The 24,890-nt window shown below is 44.7% G+C and overlaps 1 protein-coding gene across 1 annotated transcript in view; it reads right to left on the bottom strand.

The window, feature by feature from the left end:
• LOC129698048 (high affinity cationic amino acid transporter 1-like) overlaps positions 1-24,047 on the bottom strand; it is a 67,421-nt gene extending 43,374 nt beyond the window's left edge. The window contains exons 1-2 of the mRNA XM_055636886.1: positions 23,486-24,047; positions 3,062-3,464 (exon numbers count right to left, since the gene is read on the bottom strand). Coding sequence (XP_055492861.1) covers positions 3,062-3,431 — 370 coding nt within the window. The 5' untranslated portion in view covers positions 3,432-3,464; positions 23,486-24,047. The remainder of the gene's footprint in view (positions 1-3,061; positions 3,465-23,485) is intronic.
• Positions 24,048-24,890: the final 843 nt, after the last annotated feature.

Here is a 24,890-nt window from a genome sequence, read left to right as displayed (position 1 = left end):
AATGGTTTTTCTTAAACAAGTAGCTAAGCAAACACACAAAACTCAACCATTCAATCTGAAGTAGCCACCATGCTGGCCAAGCATTACCTTCAAGCAAAGCATCCATAGGATGGAGAAAACAAAGGAGAAAAAGAGTAAGGCAAAAAGGGTGTTTTCAGAGAGAGGGCAAGAAAAGGGCAGAGTGGTGGCAGTGGAGCTGGGGGATTAAGGGGAAAGTAGTTGAGTTTATAGGACTTGATATTACAATCCCTCCTATAATTGGCATCTTCTTAATATCTTAAGTGGGGGTAGGGGTAAAAACTTAATTGGGGTAATCAGGCAGGCACCCTCCTTCCTTGGTGTTTTGTTGATAGGCTCACGACACCTCCAGAGGGCTCAACAGCACCTGGCGTCCCAGGTGCACTCCCCTTTGTTTTACCCCTCTTGCTGGTCATTTTGCAGCCGAGTTGGAGTCCTTCCTCTTCAGCCACAGCCAGTTGCTGCTTCGCTCGGCAGCCTCTGACAGCGACCTGACCGCTTGCCGGAAGGCATGTCCTCGAACTCCCATTCCCTTCAGGAGTCTGGTTGTTGACATGGCTGCAAAGCTTCTACAACCAACCTCTACAGGGAGCACCTGGGTACGCTAGCCTTGTTGTTCTGGCTCAGCTGCTAAGTCTGAATACTTCAGACATTTGTGTTCATGTGCTTCACCAACTGCAGCATCCCAAGGCACAGTTAACTTCACAATGTACAGGGACTTGTGTGAGGTTGACCACAAGATCAGGTCCAGCCTGAGATTAGTTGTGATGATTTCTGGTGGAAAGATGAGCTTCTGGTTTAGATCAGCCTGCATTTTCCAGTCCCGGGCAGTGTCCAGGAAAGTCAGTTCCTTTCTTGCAATGGCTTCTCTGGAAGTTGTCCTGCCTTTACAAAAGGGATGGTGTTCGAGAAACCAGGCGTTGGGGGAGGGAGGGCATTGGTGGTAGCTCTCCTTCCTTCCAAGGTTATCGCCAGTTGTTGCAGGACCTGATTGTGCCTCCAGGTGTAGCGACCTTGTAAAAGACTGGTTTTGCAGCTAGTGAGGATGTGCCTTAATATGGCTGGGGTTTGGCAGAGAGAACATGAAGGATCCTCTCTAAGCCACTGGTTTAGGGTCTTGGGTGTGGGAAGAATATCGTAGGTGGCTCTGATGATGAAATTAAGGCGGCTTCCTTCCATCTCCCACAGATCCTTCTAGGTAAGCTTACGATGCTCCATGTTTTCCCAGGCAGTCCACTGGCCCTGTTTGGACTGTGAGGCTGCCTTTGCGCATCTCTCTGCCTCCTCTTGCTGACGGACCTCAGTAACTACCAGCTTTTTTCGCTGCGTGGATGTTGCCTTGTGCCATGTGGGTCGACTTGTCCCGAGTCTGGCTCGAAGGGCCAAATGGCCTACTCCCGTACCTATTGTCTATTATCTCCCACATTTCCTCCAATGTTCTCCCGGGGATCTCATTGAAACATATAAGATTATTAAGGGATTGGACACGCTAGAGGCAGGAAACATGTTCCCGATGTTGGGGAGTCCAGAACCAGGGGCCACAGTTTAAGAATAAGGGGTAAGCCATTTAGAATGGAGACGAGGAAACACTGTTTCACAAACAGAGTTGTGAGTCTGAGGAATGCTCTGCCTCAGAGGGCGGTGGAGGTACTTTCAAGAGAGAGCTAGATAGGGCTCTTAAAGATAGCGGAGTCAGGGGATGTGGGGAGAAGGCAGGAACGGGGTGCTGATGGTGGATGATCAGCCATGATCACATTGAATGGCGGTGCTGGCTCGAAGGGTCGAATGGCCTACTCTTGCACCTATTGTCTATTGTTTATTGAGTCCAATCCCATCTCTTCCCTGCTGCACCTGTCCTACAATGTCTCCATGCCTGAGACCAGATTTTGCTTGCTGTACAGCCTCCGATGGGGTCCACTTCCTCCCAGTTGCCAGTCTGGGAGCAGCCGCTCGTACCGCTCATCTTGAGACTCGGTCAGGGTCATGTCCAGCCTCACTTTGGTGCATTTTTATTCTTCTGTGAGGCTAGAGACAGGCAGCTCCAGAGCAACGCGGGAGTCCAAGCCACTTCTTGATGTATGAACTGACTGTCCTCTCCAGCTTCTCGACTTTGTGATGCAAACCTCGTAGACCGTCAGAGGCCACATCAGACGGGGGAGCAATCCAAACTGCAGGCACCACCGTTTCAGCTTACCAGGAAGCGAGGTCTTGTCTACGCTAGCAAGGCCTTTGATGTTTTTTTCCCTCAGTTTGTCACACTGGTCTGAGTCTTTGAGGCTTGCATTATACTACCGTCCTAAACTCTTGATTGGCAGCTCTGACACCATCGGAATGGGCATTTCATCAATGTGGAATCGCTTGTCTACATGAAGCATGAAGCTTTTCCAACAGGTGCTTGGTACATGCAATGGTTAAGGTCAGGGTGGTCATGTCATCCATGTAGGCGCGAATGGGAGGTAGCCGCTGCCCAGACTGAAACCGCTATCCTCCTACGACCCACTTGAAAGCTCGGATAATCACTTCCATCGCCATGGTGAAGGCTAGCGGGGAGATGGTGCAACCTGCCATTATTCCCAACTTCCAGTGATTGCCATAATGTTGTGTATTCTGTTGTTGTAATGCAGAATTGCAGAAGGACTCAAAGGATAATGGAAGAGCAAGGTCAAAAGACAGTAGAGATAATTATTCATGTAAAACTTAAATCAGCATTAGTAAACAAGTTGGGTGAAGACTCCATTCATGATGAACATACCTGAAGCATATTCACTCACACTCACCTTTTCTAACAAGTCGTTGAACTGCCTGAAATTTAATTCAGATCAGCTAAATTTCACTCAGCAGCAGAGATCCAGGAACTAGTCCAAAAACAGTGCTGTCATCAAACCCAAGATCTTTGTCTGTACATATCAGTATCTCATTAACCTACCCAACAGGCTCTTTGAAAAAGTTACCATTCCTCTTCTATCATGCAGACATCAAATCTCCACCCTCAACATCAGTGAAATGTTCAGTGTATATATTTCTACAGTAATCCTGCACTTACCAATTACGTAAGCAAGAATGAGATTCCAGCCAGTAATGAAAGCGCAAAGTTCCCCAACTGTAACATAGCTGTAAAGGTAAGCAGAACCTGTCCTGGGAACCCTTGCACCAAATTCGGCATAACAGAGTCCTGCAAGCACAGATGCCAGAGCTGCAATCAAGAACGAGATAACAATGGCAGGTCCAGAATTTTCCCGGGCCACTGCTCCAGCCAATACATAAACGCCCGCTCCAAGAGTGCTGCCAACGCCAAGCGCAACCAAGTCTAGTGTGTTCAAGCATCTGGCAAGTCTGGTTTCTTCGGTACTGCAGTCCACGTATTTACGACGGAAAAGCTGACGTCCAAAAGAAATAAGCGGTTTACAATCCATCTTTGAAGACCAGGCCTGCCAAACAATCCCAACCTAAAATGTAAGGAAAGATATTGATGAGCACAAGAAAATAATCTTCAGTATTCAGTATATTCATAGTTACAAAACAATTTCAGAGTTGTCCTTGTGAACTATAGTTAGGCCAACAAAATATGTCGATACAATATTCTGCAAGACTGCATGTTTAGAAATAAATCAAGACAAATAGTTTACACTCATGTGCTGTCACATGCTCTGAATTTAGTTGTTACTGACATCACTCAAAATAATTTATTTTCCTTTTGAATTTTATTCGAGGAACATTTTTGATATATCTACCTAATAGTTTGAATAAAGACCTTCTAAAGTAAAAATAAACATCTGAATCTGGCACTATTTCTTTGCAGGGAGGTTTGCTTGAGCTACTTGGGAGAGTCTAAACTCACATGGTAGGGAGTTTGGGAACCAGAGCAGTAGTGATTGAGGAGGCGAGAGATTAATTCATCATCATCGTTAAAAACATTAGCGACGTAGTGGTGCTGGTTTCCAATAGGAATGGTGTCGGACGCACCACACATCTCTGTCCTCCAGTTCATGCGCACTTCCGCTGCTGGAAGTATAGGATTTTGGTGTATGTGCTTTATCATCATTTCTTACAATGCTATGTAAGACAGTGATCGCAACTTCTACGTAAGTGTGGATGACCGTTGGCTCGCTAGAAGCTCATCCGCCCTTTGACTGGTCTTGTTTTTGGTCCTGCAGGGGGTCCACAGCCCCCTCCTCCTACAACTTGCAAACCACAGTTTGCAAGTTGTATTAACATATCTCTCAATAGTAAACTTAAACAATTGACATCTTACAAAGATATGAGGGTGTGTAAATGGTTTTAAATCATTGCATACTGCAACTATTTTCAAACAGTATTGTGCATAGTCTGATATCATCTGGTTAAAGTACTCAAACAAATGTTACCTACATACATGTGTTCAAGAAATGAACTGCAGATGCTGGAAAATCGAAGGTACACAAAATTGCTGGAGAAACTCAGTTGGTGCAGCAGCATCTATGGAGCGAAGGAAATAGGCGACGTTTCGGACCAAAACCCTTCTTCAGACTGATGGGGGGTGGGGGGGGAGAAGGAAGGAAAAGGGGAGGAGGAGGAGCCCGAGGGCGGGCGGATAGGAGGGTGGGAGGAGACAGCTAGAGGGTTAAGGAAGGGGAGGAGACAGCAAGGGCTAGCAAAATTGGGAAAATTCAATGTTAATGCCATCCGGACACAAGGTCCCCAGGCAGAATATGAGGTGCTGTTCCTCCAATTTCCGCTGTTGCTCACTCTGGCAATGGAGGAGACCCAGGACAGAGGTCGGATTGGGAATGGGAGGGGGAGTTGGTGCTGAGCCACCGGGAGGTCAGGTTGGTTATTGCGGACTGAGCGGAGATGTTCGGCGAAACGACCGCCCAACCTACGCTTAGTCTCCCCGATGTAAATCAGCTGACACCTAGAGCAGAGGATGCAGTAGATGAGGTTGGAGGAGCTGCAGGTGAACCTTTGTCGCATCTGGAACGATTGCTTGGGTCCTTGAATGGAGTCGAGGGGGGAGGTGAAGGGACAGGTGTTGCATTTCTTGCGGTTGCAACGGAAAGTACCCGGGGAGGGGGTGGTGCGGGAGGGAAGGGAAGAGTTGACAAGGGAGTTGCGGAGGGAGCGGTCTTTGCGGAAGGCAGACATGGGGGGAGATGGGAAGATGTGGCGAGTGGTGGGGTCACGTTGGAGGTGGCGGAAATGGCGGAGGATTATGTGTTGTATTTGCCGGCTGGTGGGGTGAAAGGTGAGGACCAGAGGGACTCTGCCCTTGTTGCGAGTGCGGGGATGGGGAGAGAGAGCAGTGTTACGGGGTATGGATGAGACCCTGTTGTGAGCTTCATCTATGGTGGCGGAGGGGAATCCCCGTTCCCTGAAGAATGAGGACATTTCTGATGCCCTGGTATGGAATGTCTCATCCTGGGAACAGATGCGGCGTAGGTGGAGGAATTGGGAGTAGGGGATGGAGTCTTTACAGGGGGCAGGGTGGGAAGACGTGTAGTCCAGATAGCCATGTGAGTCAGTGGGTTTGTAATGTATGTCGGTCAGGAGTCTGTCCCCTGCGATGGAGATGGTGAGGTCAAGGAATGGCAGGGAAGTGTCCAGGTGTATTGGAGCGCCGGTTGGAAGTTGGTGGTGAAGTGGATGAAGTAAGTCAGTTGTGTGTAGGTGCAGGAGGTGGCCCCAAAGCAGTCGTCAATGTAACGGAGATAGAGGTCGGGGATGGGGCCCTGGTACGTATTGAACAGGGATTGTTCAACGTACCCGACAAAGAGGCAGGCGTAGATAGGGCCCATGCGTGTGCCCATAGCTACGCCTTGTGTTTGGAGGAAATGGGAGGAGTCAAATGTAAAGTTGTTGAGGGTGAGGACCAACTCCGCTAAGCGGAGGAGAGTGTCAGTGGTTGGGTATAGGTTGCTCCTCTGGTCGAGGAAGAACCGGAGGGCTTTGAGGCCATCCTGGTGGGGGATGGAGGTGTATAGTGACTTGACATCCATGGTGAAGATGAGGGGGTGAGGGCCTAGAGAGTGGAATGCGTGGAGGCGGCGGAGAGTGTCTGAGGTGTCTAGAACATAGGTAGGAAGGGATTTGACCAAGGGGGATAGGATGGAGTCAAGGTATGTGGAGATGAGTTCGGTGGGGCACGAACACGCAGAGACAATGGGTCTGCCGGGAGAGCCGGGTTTGTGGATTTTGGGGAGAAGGTAAAAACGGGCCGTGCGGGGCTGGGGAACGATGAGGTTGGAAGCTTGGTCGGGCAGGGCGTGGGAATTGCTACCTGATTTATAGCACATCCAATGTTAGGTGCGAAAGAGACAATTTAACTCATGGCACTCCATCAACCCAGAGAGCAGGTGGCACCTGTGCTCAGGAATGACCACACCTACCGCACCAGCCAGGGTGCAGACCTTAGCTCTGCAACTCCACACCAAGGCATGGGGCAATTAATAGCCTGGGCAACATTTGGTTCTCTGTGCAGCAATGAGGGCAGGAATTTCTTAGATTCCCAGCAAGAAGTGTCAGTAACACGTCACAATATGCAATCTTACAATGATCCAACGCAGCAATGATTCCATTCATACTCTCGGCCCTGAGAACACATCAAGAAAGATACCAGCATGCAGTTAGTCATCAAACAACTCATCCAGAGTCTCTTCTTGAGATTCCTGACTTCACACACTTTGCATTCCACTGCTCCAAGGTTAACTGGTTCTTGCTGAAAACCCAATATACATTGTTTAATTCCCCACCTAACAAATACTAAATCAGCCAAATGGTGGTTTGCCATTTGAGGCAGCCATTAATTTATCAGGAAACTGAACTGGCTTGTCCCATCCAACAAGTTTCAACAAAACTATCAGATAGTTCAACCAGATTCAAGAATTCAGCATCTGATATATTAATTTCTTCACTCACACAGTGCAAAAGCATTTTGGAGTTAGCGATCACAACTCCAAAGGTTTTAAGATTGTTTTGAATAGGGAGGAAGCTTGACCATGCTGGATAAAGGAGGAAATGCGTGCTTCGATGTAGGCACTAAACAAGTATTTTGGGAGTGTGTGGGTAATGCAGATGAGTACATGGATTCACAATATCATAGAGGTTACAGAAACCTGGTTGGAAGAAGGAAAGAACTGCAGCATAATGTTGCAGTTTACTGATATTTCAGATGTGAGACAAGGGTGCAAAAGATACACAAGAAAATGCAGATGCTGGAATATTGTGCTAATAAATAAAGTGCTAGAGGAACTCAGCGGGTCAGGCAACATATGTGGAGAGAATGGCCAGTGTCTTGAGAGCAGTCAGCATTACGGTCGCAGATGTGTTGAAGTTCCTGACGCGTATCTGCAACCTGATCCAGCAGCTTCTCCAGTGCCCCAACACGGTCCTTCAGGAGCTGAACCTAGACACACTTACCATAGTTGTAGCAGCCAGAGGCTCCATCGGTGTCCCTGGCCTCCCACATCCTGCAAGCATCACACTGAATCATCTTACCCGTCATGTGTTCACCGCGTCCCGTCCTCTCCAGCTTTTGGCATAGTCTCCTCTCCGAAGACTCTTGAGCCAAAGACACTTTCCTCTCAAGGTCAAAGGCTCGTGCTTCCCTCTCAAGGCCAAAGGCTCGCGCTTGCTATGAGAATGCAGGGTGGCTTGAACAGGTTGGGGGAGTGGGCAGATGCATGGAGTTTAATGTGGATAAATGTGAGGTTATCCACTTTGGTAGCAAAAACAGAAAGGCAGATTACTATCTAAATACCGTCAAGTTGGGAAAAGGGGAAGTACAACGGGATCTGGGGGTCCTTGTACATCAGTCTATGGAAGTAAGCATGCAGGTACAGCAGGCAGTGAAGAAAGCGAATGGCATGTTAGCCTTTATAACAAGAGGAATCGAATATAGGAGCAAAGAGGTCCTATTGCAGTTGTACAGAGCCCTAGTGAGACCACACCTAGAGTATTGTGTGCAGTTTTGGTCCCCTAATTTGAGGAAGGACATTCTTGCTATTGAGGGAGTGCAGTGTAGGTTTACAAGGTTAATTCCCGGGATGGCGGGACTGTCATATGCTGAGAGAATGGAGCAGCTGGGCTTGTACACCCTGGAGTTTAGAAGGATGAGAGAGTATCTCATTGAAACATGTAAGATTGTTAAGGGTTTGGACACGCTAGAGGCAGGAAACATGTTCCCGATGTTGGGGGAATCAAGAACCAGGGGCCACAGTTTAAGAATAAGGAGTAAGCCATTTAGAAAGGAGACGAGGAAACACTTTTTCTCACAGAGTGGTGTGTCTATAGAATTCTCTGCCTTAGAGGGCGGTGGAGGCAGGTTCTCTGGATGCTTTCAAGAGAGAACTAGATAGGGCTCTTAAAAATATCAGTCTGGGGATATGGGGAGAAGGCAGGAACGGGGTACTGATTGGGGATGATCAGCCATGATCACATTGAATGGCGGTGCTGGCTCGAAGGGCCGAATGGCCTACTCCTGCACCTTTTGTCTATTGTCTTCCCTCTCAAGGCCAAAGGCTCGCGCTTCCCTCTCAAGGCCAAAGGCTCGCGCTTCCCTCTCAAGGCCAAAGGCTCGCATTTACCTCTCAAGGCCAAAGGCTCACACTCCCCCATTGGCTCTAGAGCAACCTTGCTTATATTGGCAGATAAATTGCCTAATTCACCTATTAACAAACCAAATTCCTCAGTTTAAAACTGTTTTTCCCTCTAACTCACGTTCTTTCCCACAGACCTTCAAGCCAATAGTCTCTTCTCTCTGCTTATGATTGATTGCTGCTTCTCCGAGCTCCACGTAAGTGCCCTGAAATGGGGGTGGGTGGGTGGGGCACTGTATAATTTCGATTTCAATGGCATGGTTAGCAGGTTTGTAGATGACACAAAAGTGGGTAGTATTGTAGTTAATGAAGATTGTTGTCAGAAATTACAGCAGGATCTTGATCGGTTGGCCAGATGGGCTGAGGAATAGTTGATGGAATTTAACACATAAATGTGGGGTGATGCATTTTGGGAGCACTAACCTGGGCAGAACCTCTACACAGTGAAAGGTAGGGCACTTGGGAGCGTTGTAGACCAGAGGGATCTAGGAGTACAGGTACATAGTTCGTTCAAAGTGGCATCACAGGTAGATGGGATGGCCTTCATCAGTCAGAGCATTGAGTATAGAAGTTATGAGGTGGTATTGCAGTTGTACAAGACGTTTGGTGGCCACATTTATAGTATTGTGTACAGTTTTGGCCACCATATTATAGGAAAGATGTTGTGTCATGCTGGAAAGGGTGCAGAGATGATTTACGAGGGCAATGCCAGGAGTCGAAGGCCTGAGCTATTGGGAGAGGTTGAGCAGGCTAAGACTTTATTGCTTGAAGCGCAGGAGCATGAAGGGATGATCTTTAAAGAGGTGTATAAAATCATGAGAGGAATAGATCAGGTAAACATACGGTATCGCTTGACCTGGTAGGGATATCGAGAACCAGAAAACTTTGGTTTTAAGTGAGGAGGGGAAATATTTAATAAGAACCTTTGGGTTAATTTTTTTTTACACAAAGGGTGGTGGGTGTATGAAACGAGCTGCCGGAGGAGGTAGTTGAGGCAGGTACTATTGCACCGTTTAAGATTTGGACAGGTACATGGTTAGGACAGGTTTAGAGGGATATGGGCCAAACGCAGACAGGTAAGACTAGAGCAGATAGGAGTTGTTGGCCGGTATGTGCAAGTTGGGCTGAAGGCCTATTTCCTCACTGCAAGACTCTATTAATAGCTCCCCCAGTTACACCTTATCCTTCAGACTTCACTCTCTTTCAGCTGATACCATCAGCGCTTCTGTCAATCTATCTTACCACCAATGGGCCTTTTAATTCTTTCCAGTGTACTGCAACTCAGAACATTGCCTTATCTGCAACATCCCCCAATTTTGATGGAAGGCCATCAACCAGAAACTCTGCTGCTGATCTTACCTAACCTGTGGAGTTTGCCAGCATTTTCTGTCTTTACATAGCTGCCAATTTTCGTCCATAGGTAGTGATACTGAGCTAGAACATGAGTTTTACTCCATGTATCATTTTACTGGTCCTGGCAGTGTTTAACCAGCCACTGCCAACAGAACTAAATAGATGATCATTAAAACAAAAACCAGCAAATCCAAGCAATTGCTCCATATTGGCAAGAACCTGTAGCCACAGTCCAAATCTTACCAATCTTGGTATACTGTGGACAGCCACTCCCCAATTTAGAGAGAGAAAAAAAAGACACTTTCAAACAAATTCCAGTTTTAGTCAGCTATTAACTGGCAATTTACCATGACAAGCAAGAAAATAATCAAGCAAATCTTCCATAGCTACTCATGCACTGTTGCCAGCTTCCACTGAATCATACAAAATTAATTGGCCGGAGAAGTTATCATGGAAAATAAAATAAAAATGATAGCATGCAAAGGTTTTATCTGTTTAGCCTTGAGGCAAACTGTGAGCACCACTTCACATAATGTGCTTTCAGAATGGATGAACAAAAAGCGCAACAAACAAGCTTTACAACTGCTCAATTTTCCAGAAGGTACAATAAGTAGGTATTGTCAGAGATACTGCACTTGACTGAAGGTTTATTCCCACAACCGGAAGCATTTACGCCAAGTTTACCCTGCATTGCCATCAACATTATGATCACTAGACAAATGTATTTCTATCTGTTTCAAAATGACTGCCTGATTATAAACTATTACAAGCTACTACAAGCGTTGCACTGCATTTAATAGGATTTCAAACAGACAGCAACCAAGTTCAGGATTGAATCCAGATCTCTGGTACTGTAAGGCAGCAGCTCCATTAGGTGCGCCACTGTGCCACCTCCAACATGCGACCACATGCAACACACAAAACCAAACTGCTCAAACCTAATCCACAAAATTTCACACAGACACAGCTTTTTCAGAGTAAAAAAAATACATGAATCTCTAAAGTATGAGTGAAACTCAAAATCAACTTCCTTGGACGAAAGAGTTAAAAAATAGTTCACTGCACCAGTTTCCTTTCTACTTCTGCACGACATGTTGTACTCATGCAAGGTTTGATTGTATTCGTGTATGGTACGATCTGCCTGGAGAGCACGCAAAACAAACTTTTTCCACTGTATCTTGGTACGCATGACAATAGTAAACCAATACCAATCTCTGGCATCATCTTTGCAAGCCATCCCATTGCTTGCATATTCTTTTTATAGTATCTGGACCAGGATCAGCCAATACTGCCTCAGTTCCATGGACCCAAGTTCAATCATGGACTCTGGTGCTGGTTTGGCAGAGATTGCATGTTCTCCCCATGGTCAACTAAATATGTGCAGGGGGAATCTTGAATGGGGGGGTGGGGGGGGTGACAGTAGCCCAAGGATGAGCAGAACATCGTCTGGCTATTTCCCTCCACCGATGCTGCTTTACCCTCTCAGATCCTCCTTGCATAAGATTCCAATATCTGCAGTTTTGTGCATCTCTGAAGATAAGGATAACTGGTCATTGAATTTTATCTGCATAGGCAAGTGGCAAAGGAATATCACTCTGCAGGACTCCAATTTTCTAACATCAGAAATTAAGAATTTAGTATATTATTGGCACCAATTTACTGCTTTATCACGTTATTGGGCAAACTTGTATGTGGGAAAGCAAAAACTGCTTATTAACATTTTTAATTGAGAATAAACACTGAACAGTACTTCCAATAAATGGGATGATAAACCACTTGCAATGTGGATATGTCAACCGCCGTTGATTTAATGAGACATTGAACAACAATATGCTGCCGCCTTTGCTTACATTCTTTCCGACCTTGGGTGTCAGCTATAACTTTAATACTGCGTCCAACAGACACCCTATGTCACAATCACGCAATCAAATCTTCCGTCATCCCAGAGCACCAACTGCCATGAAACAAGACAAAATAACGATCCCTACATCATCAATTCACTAAATTACAATAAACTTTACCACCAACATTCTCTTTATCAAAGGACGATAAGGGAATGGAATAAGTTACCACCCAAAACAAGTGCTGCTCCCGATATTAAGTAATTTAAAAAGAGCATTGAGCAACTAGATCTCCTCAACTTGGTCAAAAAGACCCACTTCAAAATGTAATCACTACTCTACTCACTCCGACCTGCGCGAGATAATCACTTATGAGGTGTTTGCACAGTAATCAACCAGAACCAATCACAAACAGCTGATTACCTGCTGGGTAGACAGAGCAAGGCCAAGAGCTTTAAAATAGATGCTGACTCAACACATTTCAGCTAGTTGGTCACTAGAAACAGACCAGCAGATTTTCAGATCAACTACCTTTTAAAAAACAGGCTCACTCAGACAACTTACAGCGGGATAGAATCGGCAGAAATCAAGTGTACTGCTAGCTACTGTCACCCCCCAGTTCAAGGTGCCCTCTGCACGTGGTGACAGCAAAGTTTCCCATTTCAGCTTTATCAGCAGACTGCAGGTCACTGACAGGTGCAGCTTCCCAAGAATTGGACTCTTCCCCAGCTTATTGAACTTTTCAGTAGCCTGATAAAAGAGGGCAAGTAGCCGTTTATGTGTCTCATATTGTGCCCTTCCGAGCTTCTGTTCAACATGGGTGAGGAGGAGAATGGCTGGGGTGAAAAGGGTTTTTAATTTTGTTGGCTGCTTCTCTAAAACAAAGTAAAGTGTAGACGGAGGCAATGGCGGGATGTCTATTATTTTAGTTTAGAGATGCATGGACTAGGTGATGGACCTGGCTACAACCACAACTCTCTACAACTTCTTGCAGCCTTGAGCAGCTATTCCCAAACCAAGCTGTGATGCAACCCGACAGTATGATTTCTATGATGCACCTGTAGGAGTTTGTAAGACATGCCATATTTTCCTCAGGAGGAAGTAGAGGCATCGGTGTGGCTTTTTGGCTGTTGCTTCAATGTGGTTGGTTCACAACAGATAGTTGGTAATATTTATCTTGGGCAAATGTTTTCCTTTGTTGCAGATTGGATCAATGCACTTTTTTTTTTTAAACTCTTAAAAAGTCCTGAAGCTGCAGGATTAAGAGCTCTAAACTCCAGGAACTCATCAATGCTATCTGTGTTCTACTAAGCCTTCTAGTCTTGGATTGATTAGAAAAACTTTTAAATCTGCTTAGTCATATTGTTCCCTTTGGCAATTCTTCCTTCAATAACCCACAAAAACTTTGTGTCTCCATTACATTTATGAATGGAGGAGAAAAGTCACAAACTTGTCACAAATGTGCAAACTAGTTACAAGAATTCCTTCAGATCTTTGAATCAGTCCCAATAACCTGTAACCCCAGTTATATGGTATGCCAGGCTTTTTTAGTTAAAGCCTTGATGACCAAATGCAGCCTTCCAGGTGAAATTCCCATCAGTGAGTGCAATCTTATTAAAGGTCTAATTGTTGGAACCAGGAAGTACACCAGGCTCATGCTCTTGTCAATGTGAAGTCATTATAATTATACATCAGTGCAGGTTTGACAAGACTGGGCACACTAATCCTCCTGGAATAGTTTTTTAAAAACACAGCACATAATTTGTATCAACACAAGAAAGCTATCATTGCAAGCAAATATAAACTGCTCCTGCCATTCAATTGCTTAAAATGTAATGTAAGTTTCTGAAATTTGTCAGCGTATAAGGAAATTTTATCAACAACTCTGCATTTTAAATGAGGTTACTAATGACTAAACAACCTTGGAAGCTGAATAGATTTAAAATAAACAGGAACTTAATCTAATATTTCCTAACGAGCTGTAAATTCCTAGAAGATTCCATGATACAGCTATTCGATTTATTTGTTTACGTGATATGGATGCAACAGTGGGATGGACAGGGGTGTAACAGTTTGTGCCAATCGGAATAGAGCCTGGTACAGCCAAAAAATTTGGCATGAGGCAACAAAAAACACATCAAATGACTACTACAAATAGCCAGGTTGGGACAGTAGCACGGAAAAATAAATGATTCAAATGCTGCCATCATGTTGTCACTTAATGCTCTAATGTAACCCTACAATCTTCATATTAGTTCTAAACTGCAAAGCTATATCAATATTATCACCCAATGAGGCCCCAGAACCAGGAAGGCGTAGCAGTTTGGCAGTTGCCGGGTGGTGTGTCAAAGGAAGAACATTGCAGTGCAGCTAATTTTAAGATAGTCCATCATGCCTGGGCAAATTGAGACCTTGCTCAGGCAAGGAGCCAGATGTTTACCTCTCTTCTACTTTTCCATGCACTAGTTTCACAGCAACACATTTAAAGGGTAAATGCACCACTGAAGTTCAACACTTCACCTTGTGCTGATCTAGATAAAAGTAGAAAGATCAGCAGGTTTTCTACTGTTTCCCAAGATTCACAGGCCTTCTCTTTGCCTTCCCCCCCTCATTCTCTAGCACTGGAGCTCCAATGTGTTACTCAGTTTAGCAGGTAGCAAGGCCCTTCCATATCCCTACATTCTTCAGACTTCATGAAGTCTGCATCCTCTGTGCACCCTCATTCTACATGGACACCACAGATAATTGTGGTAATTGGTTGCTTAAGACCTGCATCCCAAAAGCCCCCCTCTCTCTCCCACCTTTCCTACTGTTCATCCAAGGTTTGCCATATAAACCGTCTCTAACCTTTTGGTTTATCTAAATAACTAATACCTTGACTGAATGTCAATTGACAATGTTCCTGGAAAGCACAAAAGTTGGCATAAGCAGCTGTTTATGAAAGTAGTAATCTAGTTTTACTCCTAGAGAGACTCCTGTAAATAAACTGTACTAACTTGGTTAGTTATTCCAAAATCAATAGATCCAGTCAGGTAGAATAACTTGTTCTTGAAAGAGGAATTTTCATCAGGTCTTGACTAGTGCTTCATAATGGTTTTAATAGTCAGATAATGAGGTAATTATACAGTCAAAGTCATACAACATGGTAGCAGGCCATTCGACACACCACCAGTCGTACGTCTTTGACTGTAAAATTGTCTAAAATGCAGCCTAATAAGACATTCATGTCAGAGAGATCCAAACAGTTCACTGCAGTTGTAAAAAAAATTTGAATGTAATGACAACTCATTATATCCACTTATACTACATCAGTGGAGACACAAGAAACTGCAAATGCTGGAATCAATAGCAAAAAATAAACTACTGGAGAAACTCAACTGGTCAAACAACATTGGTGGAGGGGACATTTCGGGTCAGGTCCCTTCTTTCGACACTGCTTGCCTAACTCCGTTCCAGTTGAACCCCAAGCCTTGCAAGTTCAACTTTACCGATGCAACCCAAAGCCCAAATCAACAGAATGAGAGATTCCATTAGCTCCTGGCTGTGAGAAACATTACACAAGTATTTCAAATATGTAGCTGGCAGGATGCATTAAAGGGAAGTACTGGACATAGGCAATGTGTTAGGTATCTAAAATGGAATTTGATGAGATGCCACATAAAATGTTGTAAGTTCATAAATCATAGAAGCAGAATTATGCCATTCAGCCCTTTGCATCTACTCCGCCATTCAAATATGGCTGATCTATCTTTCCCTCTCAACTGGTACAGTGCATTCAGAAAGTATTCAGGCCCCTTCACCTTTTCCACATTTTGTTACATAGAAACATAGAAATTAGGTGCAGGAGTAGGCCATTCGGCCCTTCGAGCCTGCACCGCCATTTAATATGATCATGGCTGATCATCCAACTCAGTATCCCGTACCTGCCTTCTCTCCATACCCTCTGATCCCCTTGGCCACAAGGGCCACATCTAACTCCCTCTTAAATATAGCCAATGAACTGGCCTCAACTACCCTCTGTGGCAGAGAGTTCCAGAGATTCACCACTCTTACGTTACAGCCTTATTCTAAAATTGATTAAATATATATTTTTTAATCATCAATCTACACACAATACCCCAGAATGAAGAAGCGAAAACAGTTGTTTAGAATTTTTTGCAAAGTAATTCAAATGAAATAACTGAAATATCATATTTACATGCGAGTTGCTATGAAACTCAAAATTGAGCTTAAGGTCATCCTGTTTCCATTGATTATCCTTGTGATATTTCTACAACTTGATTGGAGCCCACCAGTGGTAAATTAAATTGATTGGACATGATTTGGAAAGGCACACACCTGTCTATATAAGGTCCCACAGTTGACAGTGCATGTCAGAGCAAAAACCAAGCCATGAAGATGAAGGAATTGTCCGTAGACCTCCGAGACAGGATTGTGTTGAGACACAGATCTGGGGAGGGGTATAAAACAATTTCTGCAGCATTGCAGGTCCCGAAGAGCACAGTGACCGCCGTCATTCTTAAATGGAAGAACTATGAAACCACCAGGACCATTCATAGAGCTGGTCAAACTGAGCAATCGGGGGGAAAAGGGCCTTGGTCAGGGAGGTGACCAAGAACCCGATGGTCATTCTGACAGAGCTCCAGAATTCCTCTGTGGAGATGGGAGAACCTTCCAGAAGGACAACTATATCTGCAGCACTCCACCAATCAGGCCTTTATGGTAGAGTGGCCAGACGGATCCCACTCCTCAGTAAAAGGCACATGAAAGCCTGCTTGGAGTTTGCCAAAAGCCACCTAAAGTACTCTCAGACCATGAGAAACAAACAAGATTCTCTGGTCTGATGAAACCAAGATTGAACTCTTTGGCCTGAATGCCAAGCGTCACGTCTGGAGGAAACCAGGCATCGCTCATCACCTGGCCAATACCATACCTACAGTGAAGCATGGTCATGGCAGCATCATGCTGTGGGGATGTTTTTCAGCGGCAGCAACTGGGAGACTAGTCAGGATCGAGAGGAAAGTGAACTGAGCAAAGCACAGAGAGATCCTTGATGAAAACCTGCTCCAGAGCATTCTGAATCTCAGACTGGTGCGGTGGTTCAGAATGTGTGCTTAGGGTCGTTGTCCAACAGAGCCCGGACTTGAACCTGATCGAACATCGATTGAGGGACCTGAAAATAGCTGTGCATCGACGCTCCCCATCCAACCTGACAGAGCTTGAGGATCTGCAGAGAAGAATGGGAAAAATCACCCAAATACAGGTGTGCCAAGCTTGTAGCGTCATACCCAAGACTTGAGGCTGTAATCGCTGCCAATGTTGCCTCAAAGTACTGAGTAAAGGGTCTGAATACTTATGTAAATGTGACATTTCAGTTATTTATTTTTAATTACTTTGCAAAAATTTCTAAATGCCTGATTTTGTTTTTTTTATTATGGGGTATTGTGTGTAGATTGATGATTTAAAAAAAGAAAAGAAATTAATCTATTTTAGAATAAGGCTGTAACGTAACAAAATGTGGAAAAAGTGAAGGGGTCTGAATACTTTCTGAATGTACTGTTCCTCGAATTTGCAATTTAATTTCCAATCAGCACCTCATATTTCAGCTTACAACCTTGAGGTATGAAAATAGATTTCTCTAATTTTAAGTACCCCCACATTCCCCCTCTCTCTCTCTCTCTGCACCCCCACCCTAGTTGGCCTGCTAGTTCCACTGTTTGGATCCATATATTCCTTCATTATCATCTCTTCCACAGCCATTGTGGGCTCCACATTTCATTGGTCATCAGTGCAGACACTGCCTTGTCCTGAACCTTTTCATACCTCTGGTTTCCCTCTTCCCTGACTCTCAGTCTGAAGAAGGGTCTGACCCAAAACGTCACCTATTCCTTTGCTCCAGAGCTGAGTTACTCCAGCATTTTGTGTCTATCTTCAGTGCAAACAAGCATCTGCAGTTCCTTCTTACACATCCACTGACTTTCCTTTGAATATTCTACATTTACTTCCTGAAAAAATTCCAACAGATTTGTAAGGCAAGATCTCCCCTTCACAAAACCATGCTGACTTCGACCTAGTTTATCAAGTACACAGAAACCTTTATCCTTAATAATAAACTCTTTAACATTTTACCAACCACCTAAGCCAGGGTAACCAGACTATAATTTTCCCTCGTTTACTTCGCTCCCAGCTTGAACAGCGGAGTAATATTTGTAATTTTCCAGTCCTCTCTAAGACCACTCCTGACTAGTGTTTCTTGAAAGATCCCTGCAAATGCCTCCACAATCTTGAAAGCTACCTCTTTCAGAACCCGGGGGCGCAGTGTGTCTGGTTCAGATGACTTATCCACCTTCAGTTCTTTCAGATTCCCAAGCATTTTCTTCTCTGTAATAACAATTCCACTCATTTCTGCCCCACTGGCTCTCTTGAATTTGTACCAAGTTGCTGGTGCATTCCGTTGTGTAGACTGATGCAAATGGATTCAGTTTGTTTGCCATTTCCTTATAGCAAAAGTTAAGGACTCAGGAATTGAGGATAACATTATTATGAATGAAGAGTTGGTTAACAGGAAATAATAAGAGTAGGGATAGATGGATTATCAAATGCATATCAAGCGAACCTGTTTAGTTGTTATAAAAGTAACTTTTTCATACACGGCGCCGCCCTACTAGAGGCAATTAATTTGCCAAACTGCACATCATTGGATGTGGGAAAAAAGCCACATGGTGATAGGGACAAACTCCACAAAAAGAGTAATGGAGGTCGCCATGTAACCTGACTGGGGCTGGAACTGTGAGTCGGCAGCTCTACTAGCTGCACCACTGTGCGTCCTCTCTGAGGGTAGTGAACCTTTTGGCAATCTCTACTGTAAAAAGCTGTGAAGCCAAGTCAGGAACAAATTTGAGGCTGAAACAAACATTCTTAAACCACGGGGCAAATCAAAGATTTTGGGAATGGCATTCAGGACAGATCGGTGGGGGCGCTGCTAGCCGGCAGCCCTGCCAGCAGCGTGTTAGTTTTTTGTTTTTTTTAGTGTGTCTTAATGTGTGTTTTTAATGTCTCTCTGTGTGGGGGATGGTGTGGGGGGGTAAAGGGGAAACCGCTTCGGTCACCTCCTCCACAGAGAGGCGACTTTTTCCATGTCGCCTCCCCCGTGGCCTAACAGCAAGGATCGGTGCAGCCTTTCCCGGAGCCTTCCACCACAGTGATGAATGCTGTGGTGGATGTTTGGGTAAATTTTTATTGTGTGTGCTTTTTTTAAATTGTACCGCTGCTGGCAAATTCATTTCACTTGCACTTTATGTGCAAGTGACGAATAAAACTTGACTTGAGATCAGCCATCGTTGGTACAGCAGGCTTGAGAGGACACACAACCTATTCTCGCTCCTATTTCTGATTGCGTGTTTATACCACAAATTGGCACTAATTTAGCATTCTTAATGTACAGAATTTACATTTGTACATTGTGCCATGTACATGTAATTTTTTTAGCAACATCAAGTTATTGAATAAAGAGGAAGCATTATTCTGCACTGACTATATCTGGCCTCGGAGAAGCAGATGTCTAAAATGGATAGGTTTCTTGTCATCCATTATGCCGATGCATATATAAATAGCAATTACTTAAGCCACTTTCCTGTACCTCAGAAGAAACAACTCTCCGGATACAAGGAACTGTAAATGCCGGGTTACAAAAAAGACAAAATGCTGGGAGTAACTCAGCGGGTCAGGCAATATCTCTGGAGAACATGGGATAGGTTATGTTTCAGGACGAGATCCTTCTTCAGCAACCCTATGGTTTTCAGATAATGATTTTACAGTTATGTCAATTAGATTTAGCTCTTAGGGTGAAAGAAATTAAGGGACATGAGGGAAAAAGGCAGAAACAGGGTACTGCTGGAAAATCAAAGGTACACAAAAATGCTGGAGAAACTCAGCGAGTGCAGCAGCATCTATAGAGCGAAAGAAATAGGCAACGTATCGGGCCGAAACCCTTCTTCAGTCTGAAGAACCCGTCTGAAGAAGGGTTTTGGCCCGAAACGTTGCCTATTTCCTTCGCTCCATAGATGCCGCTGTACCCGCTGAATTTCTCCAGCATTTTTGTGTACCTACTGATATGAGATGATTAGCCATGGCTGATCTCACCATGTACTGGCTCGAAGGGCCTACTCCTGCACCCATTTTTCCATGTTTCTGTCATGTACAATGCTGCCAAAAATGAGCTTCCTTTAGTTAGCTTGTACTCTTTAAAAAGTACCTCGGGGTTCTGCTGGGAGATCACACCATACCTTCATACAATCAAAAGTGATTCAAGTCCAGTTGCATCAGGGCAACTACTACAATATATTCCGAACATTACAGCAAAACACATGCACAGGTATAATACATAACAAAACCTGTCTTTGTATGTAGGCTGTGGGCCGAGATCAAAAATGTGTCTAGAAATCAACTTTCGTGACCCATGTCTCGGAACTCCATAAAATTTTGCACAGATTTAGATAAAATATAATTGAGAAGGAAGTCATTACTCGTCAGTGCCAAAAGTTGCACATTAATTAATTATACTAATTAGAAAATGAGATCGGGAAAGCGCCATCTAGTGTCCAATGCCCATATTACACCATGGGAAGCCTATTTTCATGTCGCAGTCCATTTTAAACTATATTATTATCTTGTGAATATGACTGCAATCATATATAATTATATTATACAATAATAATATAATTAATATAATTGCCTGTGTTTTTTGAATGAGACTGCTGCAGAAGTCCGGCTCCTGAACCAGTCTAATTAATGGGTGAGGGCAGTTCTTCTGGGTTCCCCGTTTACTGAACCCCACTGACTACCAGTGTGCAGAGTGGGGGATCACGCCCATAGTGGGACTGGGGCAGTGCCAGGCTGGGGGAAGGCTAAGGCATCTTCCACTGAGAGGAAAATGTCTAAGCCTATACTAACCCTAACTCGCCCCCCCTTCCAGAGCTGCCCACAGCTGGAGCTGGAGTCGCTTTGGGACCGGCTACGGGCTCCCTACATGTGGTCGCTCAGTGAGTCCACCTCGGCCAGCATGCCCTTCTGGATCGTCGTGGTGATGATGGTGGGGAGCCTTGCACACCGCCCGGGCCGCCTTCAGCACCCCATAGCGCCGGCTCTATCAGTCCGCCCGCTTGCTCGCTGCAACACCGGCTGACCGACAGCCCGACCGACCCCTCGCAGCATCCACTAGCCTACCAACTGCCCGACCGACCCTTTGCAGCACTCACCGGCCTACCAACTGCCCGACCGATCCTCCACAGCATCCATCGGCCTACCGACAAGCATGACCGACTGACCCGGACCCTGACCCTAATCCTAGCTGTACATTTGTTATTTATCATTTTTATTTAACAGTTCACAACACATCATAACTTTCTAAAGATAAATCAATTGAAAAACAAAATGATCAGCAAGATTGGTATTACCTTTATCTTTGGAAACCTTGCTATTGCTATTGTGAAGATAAAGTAGGGGGCGCCGTCGAGTATGGCTCTCCTGCCTGCAGCTGTCCGTCTATTCACCTCTTTTTTTATTTTAAGTGTGTTTTTGTTTTGGAGGTCTAGTCTTTTTATGTGGGGGGGGGGAGGGGGGTGGGAACTGTATTTCTCAGTGCCTTAACCGGGTCGCCGTGTGGTAAGCTCCGGAGTGCTGTGACCGCCGACTCTAACATCGCGGAGCTGTGGTTGCGGAGCGTCCAACTACAGGCGGCGCTGAGTTTAAACACCGCGGAGCCCGGGATCTTTTGCCAAGATCGCAAGAGTTGGACCAGCGCGGCCTGAGTACTTCGTAAGCCGCGATCTCCAGGGAGGAAGCGGCCGTTCCAGACACTCCAAGCCGCTGAGAGTGTTCTCCCGACATCGGAGCACCATCATCCGGCGAGAGGGCCTGAAACATCGGGCCACTATCGCGGTGACTGCAGAGGCCTCAATAGGCCCGACCATGGGTGAACAAGAGGAAGAGGACTGGACTTTGTTGCCTTCCCTCACCGTGGGAACCATTGTAGGGGGATGTTTTTATGTTTTATGTTAAATTCTTTGATGTTGCTTTATTTTTACTGGTGTGCTGCCAATGGCAACTCAAATTTCACTACACCAATTGGTGTACGTGACAATAAATGTCCTTTGATGTAATGAGGAGGCACCCATGATCCCAGAGTCCTCGCTGCCTAGCGACCATAAAACAAAGCGCGGGATTGGTCAATTTGCGTCCGACCTTAATGTCAAACGTGCATTGATTGGACAATTATTACTCGGAAAATTGGAATTTTTTGTCATATTTAATCAAACTGTGCAGGGTTTGTACTTGACGAATTTCAGGTATGATTTATATAATAATTTTACACAATATGTTAAAAATTCAGGTAGATCCGTGGGTCATGAACCTGAACGAAAATGCTCCTCGGCCCAATGTGGGTAGGTATTTGGGGGGGCATGTGTGAATGAATGCATGCCACATCGAATCCTATTTACATTTCACATTTGATGATCACAGGGTTGCAAACCCTTTGACAACTTCATAACCAATATTAACACCAAAAAAGTGTTCAAGTGTTCAAAACTGCAGATGCTGGAAAATCGAAGGTACACAAAAATGCTGGAGAAACTCAGCGGGTGCGGCAGCATCTATGGAGCGAAGGAAATAGGTAGCGTTTCGGGCTGAAACCCTTCTTCAGACTGAAGAAGGGTTTCGGCCCGAAACGTTACCTGTTTCCTTCTTCAGACTGAAGAAGGGTTTCGGCCCGAAACGTTACCTATTTCCTTCGCTCCATAGATGCTGCTGCACTCGCTGAGTTTCTCCAGCATTTTTGTGTACCTTAACACAAAAAAAATCCTGTTTACAGTCAATTGGGAACCTTAAAAACGTCAGCAGAGATTAAACCAATAATTTAAATGTACAATGCCACCACATTAAGGATCTATATCCAACAATTACGCCTGTGAATAAGGCCTAATATTTTGTACCCAGTGACATTTGGATTCGCAACAATGTCTTTTGCTAAATTAATTCTGACGGTGATATTTTTATTAAGACTGTAGATGCTAGAAATCTGAACTCATGTGTTATGGACCCGAAACATAAACCCCGTTTCCGTTTCCACAGATGCTGCTCGATCTGCAGTCTATTTCCAGCATTGGAGACACAAAATATTGCAGATGTTGGAATATTGCGCAAAAATTTCACAAATGTTGCCTGTCCCGCTGAATTTCGCCAACACTATATTTTTTGTTCGTATTTTCAGCATTCCGTTTTTTTTAATGTCCCGACCTCACGGCATCTTGCACATGATACATTAATGTACGTCTCTCAACCCCCTTCAAATATAAATCAGCCGCAAAACAAAGGATGCAACTGTCAAAAAGGGAAAAATAACTATCCTGCAAAATAAGATTCAAAAGTTTGCATTTAAATAACTCTAACAGTGGGAGCGGAGAGGGAGTCTACGCTTCTGTTTACATCGAGTCATTCTTGCATCATCCTCCACGAGTAGAAGCTGCCATGTGGCCTCTCCAACTGGGGAGGCATCGGCTGTATCCTGCTCGCTCAATGAACCCCATCGGCTGTGTATAGTTTTTAATAAATCCCCACCCACTCCCTCCCCGATATTTATTAACCGAGCGGCGATCGAATAAAATAAAAGAGGGTGGTAAAAATAGGTCGAAACGTGGCGCTTACCTCGGGAAAGATGCGGAAGGCAGTTGGAGCTTCGCCTCAGCCTGGGCGCGCGCGCGCGGGGGGCGAGAGCCGAGTGACGGTTGGGCGCACGGCCGATAGGAGGGCGACAAGGGGTCGCGCGGGAGGGGGGGCGCCGAGGCTCAGGTGCGCGCACACTCCGGGAAGGACGGTGCCCGCCGCTCAGATGCCCCCCAAATCGTTCGTCCGGTCCCGATGGAGAGGCGCACCCGCTCAGTGTAACACACCAAAAAAAAATGGCAACGTGACCTCACCGCAGCGTATAGCGTCGATGAATGCTTTTAGCAGCAGTTCGTCCCCACGCCTGTCTATGTTTGGGCACCTGATCCCCGTGCTCAAAGCCGATTAGAGAATGAGGGGGGGCGGGGGGTAAAAGAAGGGCTTGTATTTCCTTTGCGCCTCTCAAGGTTGCATCAATGTGCTCGCAAATCTCACTGTGCAAGCTCGCATAATGGTTATGTGTTCATCGGATGAAAATCTATTATGTCTCATCCAAAAGATGCACTGCAAAATACATCAAGAAATGAGAAATGGAGGTAACCAAAATCCACCTTTGGCCAACAAGGACGGAGGTGTACATAAATTCCTCTTCTGTCTGGTCTCATTTTTTTGTAGTCGAATTTTATTCTAACTTCTGGAAGGCAAAAGTTCTCCCGATTGGAATGCAGCTGACAAATGTTTGAGTTCTGATGAAAAAGAAATAAGTAAATAATTGCCCTAACCACAATGCCCCTTTGGCTTCGCCATCAATATTATTTTGGAACTGAGTGATAAATCAACAAAACTTTTCTCTCAAAACTGGGTTAAATAATCAGATAATAGACAACCAGTACAACTAGGTAATTAATGTGTGTGTGGAATCTCTGGAGTGGTCGTTGGAGATATTAATGCATTGATCATTTGTATTATAGCAAGCCAGGACAGGGGGGACTTCTAGGCCATTTAAGTGCGGCCTTTTGAATTAATCCAATTTTTGTAGAACAAATCCTTTTATTTTTATTAATATGTTTGTGTTCCTCTTTCATTATTTTTTATTTTAATTTAAAAATGAACGTATTTAAAATACCAAAGAGTAAAAGAAGATTCAACGAAATAATCCTCCCCGACTGACGGCCACAATTAAAACATTAATAAGCCATGAGGGCTATTTTAAACCCTGTTATGCTCATGACTTAGTTCTAATGCGACTCTAGAATGTACGTTATCTTTGAAATGCTTTCTTGCTTTTCAACCACTTATTACTGCGAATCTACATTCTCCTACCTAACCCAAATCAAGACGCCCTTAAGGTCACAAATGACGGATACCCATCTAGAAGATCAGCTGAAACTGTGTATCTCTGTGTTGCAACCAAATATTCAAATGCTTTTCCCAAAAAAGGCAGTCA

This window comes from Leucoraja erinacea, chromosome 6, assembly GCF_028641065.1.
Source record: "Leucoraja erinacea ecotype New England chromosome 6, Leri_hhj_1, whole genome shotgun sequence".
Classification (NCBI taxonomy): Eukaryota; Metazoa; Chordata; class Chondrichthyes; order Rajiformes; family Rajidae; genus Leucoraja; species Leucoraja erinaceus.
Note: the sequence above shows the minus strand (reverse complement) of the source record. Positions and strands in the feature narration are given on the sequence as shown.